At 38.7% G+C, this 13,122-nt stretch overlaps 1 protein-coding gene across 1 annotated transcript in view; it reads left to right on the top strand.

Annotated features, from left to right (window-relative positions):
- LOC117485961 (ephrin type-A receptor 6-like) overlaps positions 1-13,071 on the top strand; it is a 167,844-nt gene extending 154,773 nt beyond the window's left edge. The window contains exons 12-17 of the mRNA XM_034134673.1: positions 3,850-3,911; positions 4,673-4,882; positions 6,278-6,427; positions 9,315-9,508; positions 9,796-9,945; positions 10,862-13,071. Coding sequence (XP_033990564.1) covers positions 3,850-3,911; positions 4,673-4,882; positions 6,278-6,427; positions 9,315-9,508; positions 9,796-9,945; positions 10,862-10,976 — 881 coding nt within the window. The 3' untranslated portion in view covers positions 10,977-13,071. The remainder of the gene's footprint in view (positions 1-3,849; positions 3,912-4,672; positions 4,883-6,277; positions 6,428-9,314; positions 9,509-9,795; positions 9,946-10,861) is intronic.
- Positions 13,072-13,122: the final 51 nt, after the last annotated feature.

Raw genomic sequence — 13,122 nt, 5'->3', positions numbered from 1 at the left:
AACTTCAGTGAAAATGTTCCAAACGGCCCAAAACTTCACAGGTTTGGTAACGATGCAGCCATCAACGCATCTAAGCGTATTATGGGGTGTCATCAAATGCCGTTGCCATGGCGACAGATCATTCACCATCAAGTTAGTTCAAAAGTTTGCAGTTCAAATATTCTGCTGCTTTTCCAAGCCTTTTTACTTTATTTTCTTCACTCATCACACATTCAAGCCCCTAGTGTTCATGTATCATTTCAATCTAAATTCTTCACTTTCTTCTTACACATTACATTTCAGCATAGCAGTTTAGTGTCAGCTTTTCAGCATAAAGCATTCCCACTAGCAATTTATTCAGGAATTGCATTCTCTAGTTACATAAAAGCTGCTGGTTGCTGATGTTTAGCACCAATATATTAAACTGTATATTTTACAGTCAAACATCTCTGAAGCAATTGAGTGAAACAAATCCCACAAAACACTGAGCAACATCGTTTGAGGAAAAATAAATACAAATATTGTGAGTGGCCGGTTTTCATCTCATTAACAACAGCCCTGACTGGCTGCACTGAATAGACTATTAGAGAGCTGTGTGATTTCTGAATACCACAGCTGTTGATATCACACCACAGTCGACATATTGTAACTGGCCTTTTTGCAGGTTTCTTGTGTTTGTTTAATCCTTTTATGGTTTTCCTTGATTAGCTTTAAAGCTAAAAAATAAATCCAATGTGAATGTCAGTTCAACCCATATTGGCACGTCTTATAGGTTTATTTTTAACTTGTAAACAGTACTTTGACATAAAAATAAATGATAATTATTAGATTACAGTCAATTACACGTGTAATTACTCAGATTATGTGTTCTCCTTTGTACTAACGTACTAAGTGCAGTACTTAGCTGTACTTATATGTAGGTACTGGGGGAAAATATGTCACAGTGGGGTAGATAGAAAGAGATTGTTCTTTAAAAGTATATATTTTCTGCCCGTCTTTTTGTTTTTAGCTCACTTTCTCAATCTTTAACTCCCCACATCTGTTGTTGTTCTTCAGAGACTAATTATAGTGAGTATTGTGCTGTGACTGACTGCTATACCTGCTCTGAAATAACAGGTAACACATTTGACTCTGGTGAACAGGTGCGTTTGTTTTTGTTCAGGCGCTGCACTGCATAAGTATATATTGTTTTCAGTAATTGCTCATTAGCTCAGGAAAGCCAAGCTTGATCAAATCATGTCCTGCCTATCCCTCCTGGATTGGTGTTGGGGAGAAGTATCTGCAAATTTGAAGGGTATGATGAAACCATTTTGCAGATTAAAAAGAAGAAACATGTGCATGATTGTCTGTCAGTTTTTTGATGCATCCATCCATATACCCAACGCGCCTTCTTTACTCTTGTGGCAGGTTAGGATCAACATTCCCTTGTTGATGTTGTGCTTCATTTAATTCTTTTAAATTATAAACTAATTCAAGCAGTTAGAAAGTGAATATCATCATGGTGAATATTTTTTCTGTAGGTGTATATGTTCTTAGTGTTCCTTAACTGCAAGATATCAAACTCAACATAAATTATGATAACTACATTACATTTATGAAGGTGCAGATCACAAAGCATGCACATTTTCTCAAGGAGCTATTATTTGTTCACTCACACCTGTTCAACATTTCTAACCTTAAGGTGCAGGAGAAGAAGAGTTCATGGCCATGAACATGGTTAGCATCATATTCTTTTGCATTTTGGATGTACCCAGATGCTTCAAACACATTTTCAAAAAGAGGCTTTGAGAATGATATCCAACATGAATTTGCCAAACTGAACCTCCATCTCCCTGCTTAAAGCCTTCCTCTTAAGATAAGATAAGAAGTACTTTATTGATCCCAATTTGGCTTCTTTTTGCCGTTAAAGCATGCAGCATAAAAGACAAGGCAAAGTCAAAGTAAAAAAACGTTTTGAAATGTGTTTTCTAGTGCAGGCAGTCCACTATATAAGTAAGGGTGGTACACAAACCGATTGGTCTATCTTGCTGTCAATCAACACATCGATAACCCTGGTTCTTACAAGCAAAATAAGCTAACATTATTTCTTGTAACCTTTGTGTTACTCTGCCGATCTAATCAACAGTTGTTTGTGTTCTTTTTTGGTAATGATGCTTCAGAAAACTATTTAGATTCCAAGTGTCGACCCATTAGTCCCATAATGAGTAACATGGTTTTAATAGAATGGGCTGTTGTAAAACCATAGTCCTGTTTAAATTCACCAAAATACTCAGATTACAACGCTTATTTGTGTATTTTCTCTATAATGAGCTGTCAGTTTGGACTCTTTCTGATCAAATGTAATTTGTCACATCAAAAACCTTAAATGTTACTATTTATATCAAATCAATCTTTATTCAAAGATAATGTTCAAAACATCCCAGTTTAAAACTAGTGTCTGATTTCCAAAGGCTGATACATAGAAGCAGTACACTCACAGTGAAGCTCTTGCCTGTCGGTCACAGCAATCATAAAACCATTGATGGGATAAAGTGGATGGTGACAGATGTCATTTAGACTTGATTTGACATGTCACGAGCTGTTTCTCTTTATATCTCTTGTGTCCGGATCAAAAGCGTTTACTCTATACAGTAAAGTGACACCGCTATCACACATTGTGCTCTTATAAAACCGAAAACATCCTGCAGCCTATAAAGCCATTCTGATGTATTATAGGAACACTTTTACAAATCCTCCCGTGACATGAGAAGTGGCACTTCATCTTCCACAATATGATATTTCACAATCCCACATGATTTAAAAAAGCTCCTTGAATCTGTGGTGTGATGTCATGGTGTTTCTTCACTACAGTAAGATTTGTATTTCTCTTTCCAGCAGCTCTGAATGTTTTACAGCTCACACAGGCGTGGACAACTGCCGCCCAGCTGTAGAGCAGTCAATCTGTAGCACCGTAGGGATCCTCTGTGGGGAAACAATAACATTTTGAAAGAGATACTGTGCTTGCACCTGTTTCCAACTAATGTTTCATGTAATACATGGACTGAATACTGCACACGTCCCTTCGGAAATTATATGATTTGAGCGTCTTTACTCGATGCTTCAATCAACAGCTGATGGTCTGTGTGTTTCCATAAACATATTGTTGTTTTCTATTGCCCAGCCACACACACATACACACATATCTACACAGTGTGATTGTGTCCAACCTACATGACTCAGAACAATATCTTGTGCTCCATCAGAGGTTAAAGCCGGTGTCCCTTGACTAATAGTTTGAGTCATTAATATAACATGCTGATCTGAATTGCCCCATGTTGTCATGTTGTTCCGTGTGCACAAGTTTAGATGCTAACAGTACATAATAGATGATAAAAGATGCATTGACATTTGAAAATGTAGGTGTTTTGCATAATAATTGCCAGAACTCACCTCACTGATTCAGCATCATGCCCATCCAATATGATGGAAATAATTGCAGTTTTACACTGGTGATTTCACAGAAGCCCTGATACTGAGTTTATTATAAAGGGATATTAGTGTGTTGTTCACACATGCAGTCATTCATGTGCTTCAAAATCACAAGTTATTTCATTTATTATGCTCAAAATATGATTAATTGTAGCAGGAAAAAAAATCAGTTTTGATAAAAATCAATCACAATATTTACCTTTCAGGACCTGCAAGAAAATCTATGCACAGACAAAGATCCACTCAATAGCTTATGAGCTTTAAACTGTGCATCATAGTATTTGTTCAGAAAATGATGATGGCTTAGGCGTCAAAACTCTCAATCAGCTTCTACTTTCCATATCAGCAAAATAAATAACATGGGAGAAATAAGCGGTGTGTGTTGTGTTTGTGTGTTTGCAGGCAGGCCGGTGATGATTGTGGTGGAGTACGTGGAAAATGGATCACTGGACTCGTTTCTGAGGGTAAGTGTTGATGTGATCGGAGAACTCAAGTATGAATATATCTGTTTCCTGCCTCAGGTGGTTACAGTCTTATATACTGTATAAGAACAGTGGGATATAATAACAGAAATGCTGGTATAAATATAGTTTAATAAAGACAAGCCATAACTTATCTACTGAAGGTCTTTCTCTCTGGCTGTTAATGTAACATCACAATTGCATCTCCAAAAAAGGACAAATTATTCAGCTTTCAAAATGCTCTGATAAAGGCCCTCTGCCAAAAACATAAGCATATTAATATCGGTGATGTGAGTCAAATAAATAAGAGAAATGTTAGTATTTAGTCCCTTGGAATCTGGGATGTACCACGCTGGTTTGCATATGTGTGTTCCCCGAAGGATAGCAAGATCACCTTTGATCACAGTTTAACTATATTGCACCATAGCTATGGGCCAAGTATTTAAAAATATATTTAAAATTATGAGTAATACAGGCTTGTTAACTTTGTCACTTGTTGGCTCCTAGAAGCTTAAATAAGAGCTATTGTCCTATCAATAAACTGCCAGCATGATTCTTAACATACAATTGTTTCTTTCGACAAAATCACTGTCAGTATTCCCTATTGTTTATCATGTAGCTCAATGCATACCATTATGATTCTATCAGTGTTATCCCTTGTCTTTTTTTGTTTATGCTATCGACCCTCCTTCTTTCTCTTGTTGCTATTTCTGCTTTTCTGCCATGACTTCTGATTCTTCCCTCTGTCCTGCTCTCCCTGTCAGCAACACGACGGTCACTTCACTGTCATCCAGCTGGTGGGCATGCTGCGTGGCATCGCCTCGGGCATGAAGTATCTGTCAGACATGGGCTACGTTCACCGAGACCTGGCAGCTCGAAACATCCTGGTCAACAGCAACCTGGTGTGTAAAGTGTCAGACTTCGGCCTGAGTCGAGTTCTGGAGGACGACCCGGAAGCTGCTTACACCACCACGGTACACACCTCACACACACCTCGCAAACCAAACAGCCGCTGCTTACTTATTACTAGATTTAACACATCTGAATTCATTAAAATAAAACACCTGTATGGTAAATACTTTCACTGGGATTACATTGAATAATTAATTTGTTGTAATATGCAAGGTAAACCATCTGCTTATCTTAAAAACCTGTGCTTGGGTATTCAGGGATATAAGGCAGGCAATATGCTGAAACCCATACAATGTTCGGCAAAATGCATTCTGTATTTGCATTTCAAAATGTTATGATGATAATATTGAAAGTCCACCAAAAAGAACCGTTGTCTTCCTTTTCTTATAAAGCAAGCTTTGCCTGTTTTAGCGCTACAGAACACAGTACAAATAAGTACAAATAGCTACAGCACTTCTCATACTTATTTTATTATTCTACATGCTTACTTGTTTTACTTTACTTTATTCTGCTGTCTTCTTGCCTTTTTTCACAAAACTGACAATGTGAAAAAAATGTAAATGTAGTGGTTGTTAGATCATCTGTCCTTGTTCCAAAAAACGATCTAACCCTTAGTGTCTTCAACCGTAGTAACTATAATTTGATATAAGACATCCGGCGGATGGGATACTAGAACAATGCATTTATTTAAAACAATGCACATGTCAGTTGTGACAGCACCAGAACAGTAATAACAAGGACACAAGTTTTTCTCAGTTCAGCCATGCTCGCTGACAGTTCGCTGACTTCTCCTGGCTTTGTGAGAGAACCTCATTAGGAGTGGAGCTAGAAGGCTTGAACTATGAAAGTTACAGGAGTCCCAGCAAACAGCAACTCAATTTACAGACATGCGCTGCGAGTTTACAAGACACTCCCTGCCAGCTGCTCTGTGGTTTCACTGCATAACAAAAACACTTACCTGCTGCTGTTGATGCTTATCATTTTTATTCTCCAAGGTATGATTATCCTTTGATTGAAGTCTTGTCAGTCTGGCAATGCACTTGGAACACTTCAATTGCCCATTCACAGATTTTATTTGTAGACCAATGCTATCAATATAAGCTTAAGACATCAGCCAATTGATGCATCACATCATAATTGTCCTGAATTCTCCCTCCAAATCAGGGGGAAATAAAGTTGCCTTAGGTGGCAAAAAACTGAAATGATTCTGTTCTGTAAACCTGTCTGAGCCCACAGTGACCTCCATTTCCTGGTTTGTATTGAAGTTATTGTGTGAAGGAAATGCAGTTTAACTGTCTACTCCACAACACTGTGGTTGAAAGAGGTAAAGGTGAGGTGAGGTGAGGTGAGGTGAGGTGAGGTGAGGTGATAAACACAGAAAGGGTCAGAATAAGAGAGCACGCGTAACAGAATTACTTTGATTTAATTTAACCTGTTTTATTTATGTGTGTGTACAGGGTGGTAAGATCCCCATCCGATGGACAGCTCCCGAGGCCATCTCATACAGGAAGTTCTCCTCAGCAAGCGACGCGTGGAGTTATGGCATCGTCATGTGGGAAGTGATGTCATACGGGGAACGGCCATACTGGGAGATGTCCAATCAGGATGTGAGTACTGTTGACATCACAACGGTTGTCTCGTGTTGTTTGTCACAACACTTATGCAAAATAAGTAGTCTGGAATATGGTCTTCAGAGAAACAAAAATAACGATATAGTAGTAACTGCGTGACTATGTCATTTTTCCTACTGACTCAATTAAAAAGCTCTCAAATCTCACAAAAGCTCATGTCTTAAATACAATGTACTTCATATTCAACACTTTATTTGTAGGTTAAGAGGCCGCTCAATCATTTTGTGAACCTGCATTTGAGTTTATTGTGAACGTGGAAACCCTCTTGGTGTTTTACCTTTCCAGCAAACTATTCCTGAGGCATCTCATTGATCGTTCCTCGAGGATGTCAAAGACTCGTTCATGTTGTTTCCACAATATTCCCCTCACAAGACGAGTTCTCTAACCTCTAGAACTGCGGCACACCTCAATATTGACTTCTCAATTCACGTCCCGCTCCACTGAGGAAATTCTGAGTTTATTTTCCGTTATATCTGTTAAAATCACTGCCCTTAAACCTGCTCCCTGACTCACATCAAAAGCCTACCAGAGGAGGGGTGCAACAGAAATGCTGGGGAGATATACCAAAAGGATGAAAAGGATGAGGGAGAGGGAAAGGGAAAGGAAAAGAGCATTGAAGGTCAGAGGTTCAGAGGACATGGTTCTGATAGAGGGGGAGTTTAAAGCTGTGGATTCAGTGTGGCTGAGCAACCCGCTGATCCCAGGGCTGTGGTCAGGGATTGAAGGGGCCATGGAGGAAGCAGATCCATCCCTCTCTCCGCTGAGTGTGAAAGCTCCACCGTAATCCCTTCAACCCCTTACACACAGACTCGTACACATCTATACACAGACACCCACACACACACATTCACCAAGGTCCCGGGGTTTGAGGAGGATTTGTGCTGTTTGGGAATAGCTTAGAAGTGCTTTCCAAGGCAAAAGACCAGCCAAGCAGCAAAAGCAGCCAAACACTATCTCATCCTGGGCAGCCGCTTACCGCTGCTCCCTACAAAGATACACGGATCTCTACTTTCCCATAGACTCGCAGATATGATATGGAGATCTAGAGTATGGAGGCTACATTAACATATGCTATCGGTCCAGATAGAAAAGAGAATTATACGTATGTGTGATACATGTTGGATCTGATTGTTAGTACAGAAGTAACAGAAGGGTTTGCGCTCATGAATAAAAGATCAAGTTCAAACTTATTTTGTATTACACAGGAAGTCAAACATGCCAGGAGGAGGTTAGGGGAAATGTTAGAAGCTTACAAAATACCTTAAATATAATTATATAACTCTGGTTCAAGCTGCAGGCTTAACATAACAAATGCAGAGCTGTTATTTATGTATCTTTACTTGTCTAATATTGATCTTTTTTTTTACAATAGATTTGTATCAAATGACAGTGTGTAATTTGAAAGGGGTTAATAAAAAAAAAAGCGATGTTTCAAAAGTTCATAAAATGTCATTGTTGTTTTTCTGTTATTAGCCATGCCAACGACTCTGATAGAAATATGTTCCTGTCAGTCAGTTCACAACTTTGGTCGAGACTGAAATAGCTATAAAAAAACTACAAATGAATTACCAATGAAGTTTTTAACAGTCTTTAATTTCTCCAAGATGATGAATCCTCCTGTCTTTAAAGAACAATATATTCATTAGCACCTGAATTAAATTTAAGCACTTTTATGCAAGTCCACAATCTCACACAGCCGCTAATGTGGCTGTAGACATTATTTTTTCTACTCGTTAAATCTCCAGCTGTGAAAACCATTGTGTGAAAAGCAACAAAATGGCCTCAGAAAAATCTAAAATACAGGCAAAGCCACAATATGAGTTTTAATTGTGTGAAATACTTTGTTCAAGTTCACTATTTACAATATTCTGATCTGTGGTTTTTGAAAAGCTATAATTGACTTAAATTGAACACAAATTTTCCTTGGATATTCACAAAATAATATTCCCATAACTTAAGTAGGATTGACATGTAGCATTATAAGCTTTGTTAATGCAACCCCAGATCCTCAAACCTTACATGCAATGAAAATCTATACAATGTCTAACAATGCTCCCTGTATAGTTTATCAGTAACTTTATTATCTGTGTGATTATAGAGACCACAATTTCAATTGATTTTATTTTTTTAATTCTTTATTTATTTGGGGTCACATTATATTAAAAGTACAGTTCCTCAAATCATATATTTTTAGAGACCCGAAAATGACAAATGAAATAGCAAACAAAATTTGTCAAAATAAAATAAAAACGAAAAAGTACACAGGGGTTGTTTGAAATGGCAAATGTCTACACATGTATGCATACATTTCAACATACATATATACATACAATACACCTACACACATACATGTGTCCATACATACACACCTATACATATATATTCAATCGGTGTATAGAAACACAGTCAAACAAGGGATGGTCGTCTTTGGAATATGTAAATTCTCCACTTTTTCCATATTTCCTCAAATGTGTTTTCCTGAAGCCTCATGGAGAAAGTGATTCTTTCCATAACATAAATGTCATGGCTTTTGTCGTACCAGTTGTCAAGAGAAGGGATGTCCGCTTTGAGCCATTTTCTAGTTATTACTTTTTTTGCTGCTACAGTAAGAATTCAAAATAATTGTTTTGTTTTGAGGTTTGTGGGGATTGAATGTACGAGCCCAAATAGAAATTCGTCCCAGTTTAATGGGATTTTTTCCTGTAGTACTATTTCAATTTCTAAATGGATGTTACACAATTTCAATTTCAAGTCTCTAGCTAAAACTTTCCAACCGAACAGCTCAATTTTTCAAGCTAATTAATTTCGAATAGAGCAGCCACATTTGGACGTCTCCCTTCATCAGGTGTGATGTTCTCTGCAGGTGATCCTGTCCATTGAAGAGGGCTACAGGCTGCCGGCTCCGATGGGCTGCCCCGTGGCTCTGCACCAGCTCATGCTGCACTGCTGGCAGAAGGAGAGGAGTCATCGGCCCAAATGTACCGATGTTGTTTCCTTCTTGGACAAACTGATCCGTAACCCCAGCAGCCTACTGTCACTGGTAGAGGACATTCAGAGGTACGATTGAAGACTTCCTAGTGTCATGAAATGCTTTGTAAGGTTATTTGGGCCAAGGTCACAGCGGTTAAAGCAATAAAAGTTCAAACTAACCATGAGCTGTGATAGAACATCGACCCTAAATCCAGGCTATGTTGAATATTTTGTGAAAGTTTATAAATTGCTCTTCCTCCTACGTGTTAAAATATTCGTCACTCAGTTTAAGCCAGTAGGGTATGTCCTCCATCTCTGAGCAGCTCTTGAAATACTGGCACGATCTGACATTATTATTATTTTGTTTTTTTAAGTCTACCAGAGTCTCCGGGGGAGGAAATGGACTACCCAATGTTCATCTCCATCGGCGACTGGCTGGACTCCATTAAGATGAGTCAGTACAAGAGCAATTTCATGGCAGCTGGCTACAACACATTGGATTCTGTGGCAAGGATGAGTATTGAGTGAGTAGCAAAGCTAAAACATACCCATTATAAAAGGGCAAGACCTCTAATAGAATCAGCATTTTGTAGCAGCAGTGTTGCTTAAAGGACACTCAAACATCATCAAAAAAGTTAAATTTACATGTTACGAGGACAATTCCGACTGGGAATGTCTCCTGTGAAAGCAGTGGGATGCTTTTGTTGAAGGTTCCCTATTATAATCTTTTTCAACAATATATTATAGGTCTCAGATATATACAAAACATGTCTCTGAAGTGTTTGGCTCGAAATACCAAACAGATTATGCATTGTAGCATCCCATAATCCCCTCTGTTTCAGCCCTGTTTCAAAAGTGCTGATTCTGTGTTTGTTACTTAGATGAAACTAAAGAGCCACTCCCCACGCCCCACTGAGAGATATTTGGTTAAAAAGAGGAGGAGATTCAGGTGATAAGGGGGGGGGTTACCTTGGTTGGTTATTGGCTAATGGTTACTCAAGCCAAGAAATTATGACATCATAAAGTGGCCAAAATCTGATCAGCTCATTTTCAGACAGGTTTTTATATAAATGGATCAGGACAAAAAGAGAGAGAATCTTTTTTCCTGAAACTTTCAGAATCTCTTTAAACGGAGGGGACACATGTTTATGTATACAAGACATGAAAAAGTAGATTTTGCATAATACAGTAGGTGACCTTTAATTCAACATTTTCGCTTTTCGCAGCAATATGTGTATTTACAATGTATATTTTGAACTAATTTCCTTAACCTTATATGACTAAGGAAAATGAAGCGAAGGTTAATGGCACATTTGTGATCAAATCAGCTTTTACCAGACAGTGTATACATTTTCTGCAAAAGCTAATGAAAAGTCCTAGCAAGTAAGACTCAAAGAGTTGTGTTTGTGTGTTTGTATGTGTGTTTCCCTCTCGGCCTAGAGATGTGAGGCGTATAGGGGTGGAGCTGATCGGCCACCAGAGGCGGATCAGCAGCAGCGTACAGACCCTCCGCCTTCAGATACTGCACGAACAGGAGAAGGGTTTCCATGTATGAGGACACCCTATATCACAGCCTGGGATGGACAGATAGACGGAGCAGAGGGAAGTGAAGTGTAGACCGCCGGACAGACAGTCTGCAGCCTGTGCCTGAGTCTTAAGGCCTCGTACAGGAGGTCATTGGACAGACTCAACAGCAGACGCCCCCCCGGTCTCCCTCACATCCAGTAGTTACAGACTTTTTCCTACTATACACCCCTCCCTCAGTATTCCTGGCTTTAAAGACTGGCCCAGGCCCTCACTTAGGGGAATGTAATGCCTTGTTGCAGCAGCAGTACTTTGTGTGTGGAGCAACAATATCTAGAAATGTAGATTTGCAAACGTAATCTACTGAATCTTTTCTGACTTTTTTTCTTTTTCGCTCGGAGTTATGTGCTCATGTAGCTGCTATCGGGTGTGCAATCTAAGAGTTTATAGAAATGATATATCCTTAATATCTTTTATGTTGGAGTTGAGTGAATTTTGTCATGAAAGTATTATTTGCAATTGCTTTAGTTTACCCTCTCTCCAGAGAATCTGGTACGCTAATACTTGAAGAAAGAAGTAGGAAGCAAGTGACGGAGATTTCATGAATGTTTAAAAAAGTGTATAGACAATTAATCGATAATTATTATAATAACCTAATATCTATATATGTGCAGTCCTGTATGTGAAAGCCCTTGTAAATCTGGATCTTATTTAAGATGTTTTTATTTAAGATGTTTAATTTTAGATTTGTATCCAAATCAGCAATACAGTATTATGCAGTCACCTCAGTATCTCAGAGAGATGAAGAATTGTGCAATGAGAGAACTCTTGTTGACATGTAAACATGAGGCTCACTCCTCATCCTCCGCCTGATTTTATTCTCACATGCTCAGCTTGCAGAACTGGATCTGTTGCCTTCAGATGAATAACCATACAAGTCTATTCTGACCATTTTTAGCTACCAGTCTACTGACAGCTGTGCGATAAGCCTGATTTATTTTTGGATTGTGAATGTTATACATTGCCTGAAAGTACACAAACTCCACTGTCTTAACATATGAATGTCACAGAACTTAGATATAGATAGGAGAGTTTTGAAAGTGTCGGGAAGCTCAACGTGGACTTAGATGGTTTTTCAGAATTCGCCGAAATGCTTTCATATACATTCAATGTTTTTGTTTGCCTGCGCACACACACTGATTGATTAATTCTCCTCCAGCCTGTTATTACTTTGTGGCCATGTAAAGGTTGTGGCAGTATGGGAAATTAGTGTACATAGACGTGAAATGAAAACCGTTGGATTTGCAGTAGATGATGTCAAGTTGTCCGATGTTTGCCATTCAAATTCAAAAAATGTCTTCATTCGCTAAGTCAGTGGTGAGTAGGCAGTGCTGCAGAATATAAGTAGTTAGTAGAGTGGGAAGCAGCGGGAGTAGATAAAGCCTGGGGATTTAGATTTGTGAGATCAGAGCTGTCCACCAGGGAAAAGTGAATGATTTTTAGGACAGCAGAGGGAGAATGAACACAAACAGCAGCATCATAACTCATCATGTGTCATTCAGCAGTAACAAACACATGCATGCACACACACACACACACAAAAAACACACCCACACCCACATGAAAAGAATGCCTTACAGTCTGATAACCATGCAAGATGGAAACACTTTAAAGTGGTTAATAAGGACCCAGGACCTAGCCATTACTTGAGTATTTTTCCATATTTAAGGGAGCTCTGTTTTATTCTTACAAAGGAGGGATTGTTGAATAATGTCAAAGGCCAACTGGATCCAGAGATCAATACCTTTCGGTCACAGCGTATAATGCATCCAGGCCAGCAGGAGTAGGAAAGGTGCACGCACACATCCAAACACACACATATTTGCACACACACATGCTCCGGTCACCACCCCTCTACAGAATACGGAGAATATCAGATGCTGTTTGTTTAGCATGTTCTACTGCTGAGCAATGTTAGAATGTTCTTTTGTACAAAGTACAAGTATACTTATAATTCTTGTATTTTATTTTTCTATAATTTCCAAAGAGATGTTGTAGATCTTGCACACTGTAAGAGGCAGTTACTGCGAATATTTATTTGCAAATAAAGATGAACAGTTCTGGTGGTTGACTGCTCATTTACTTTTGTTTCCATGAATTCAAAGAAGTAAGTGCTA

This window comes from Trematomus bernacchii, unplaced genomic scaffold, assembly GCF_902827165.1.
Source record: "Trematomus bernacchii unplaced genomic scaffold, fTreBer1.1, whole genome shotgun sequence".
Lineage (NCBI taxonomy): Eukaryota > Metazoa > Chordata > Actinopteri > Perciformes > Nototheniidae > Trematomus > Trematomus bernacchii.
This window is presented reverse-complemented; position numbering and strand designations above follow the sequence as displayed.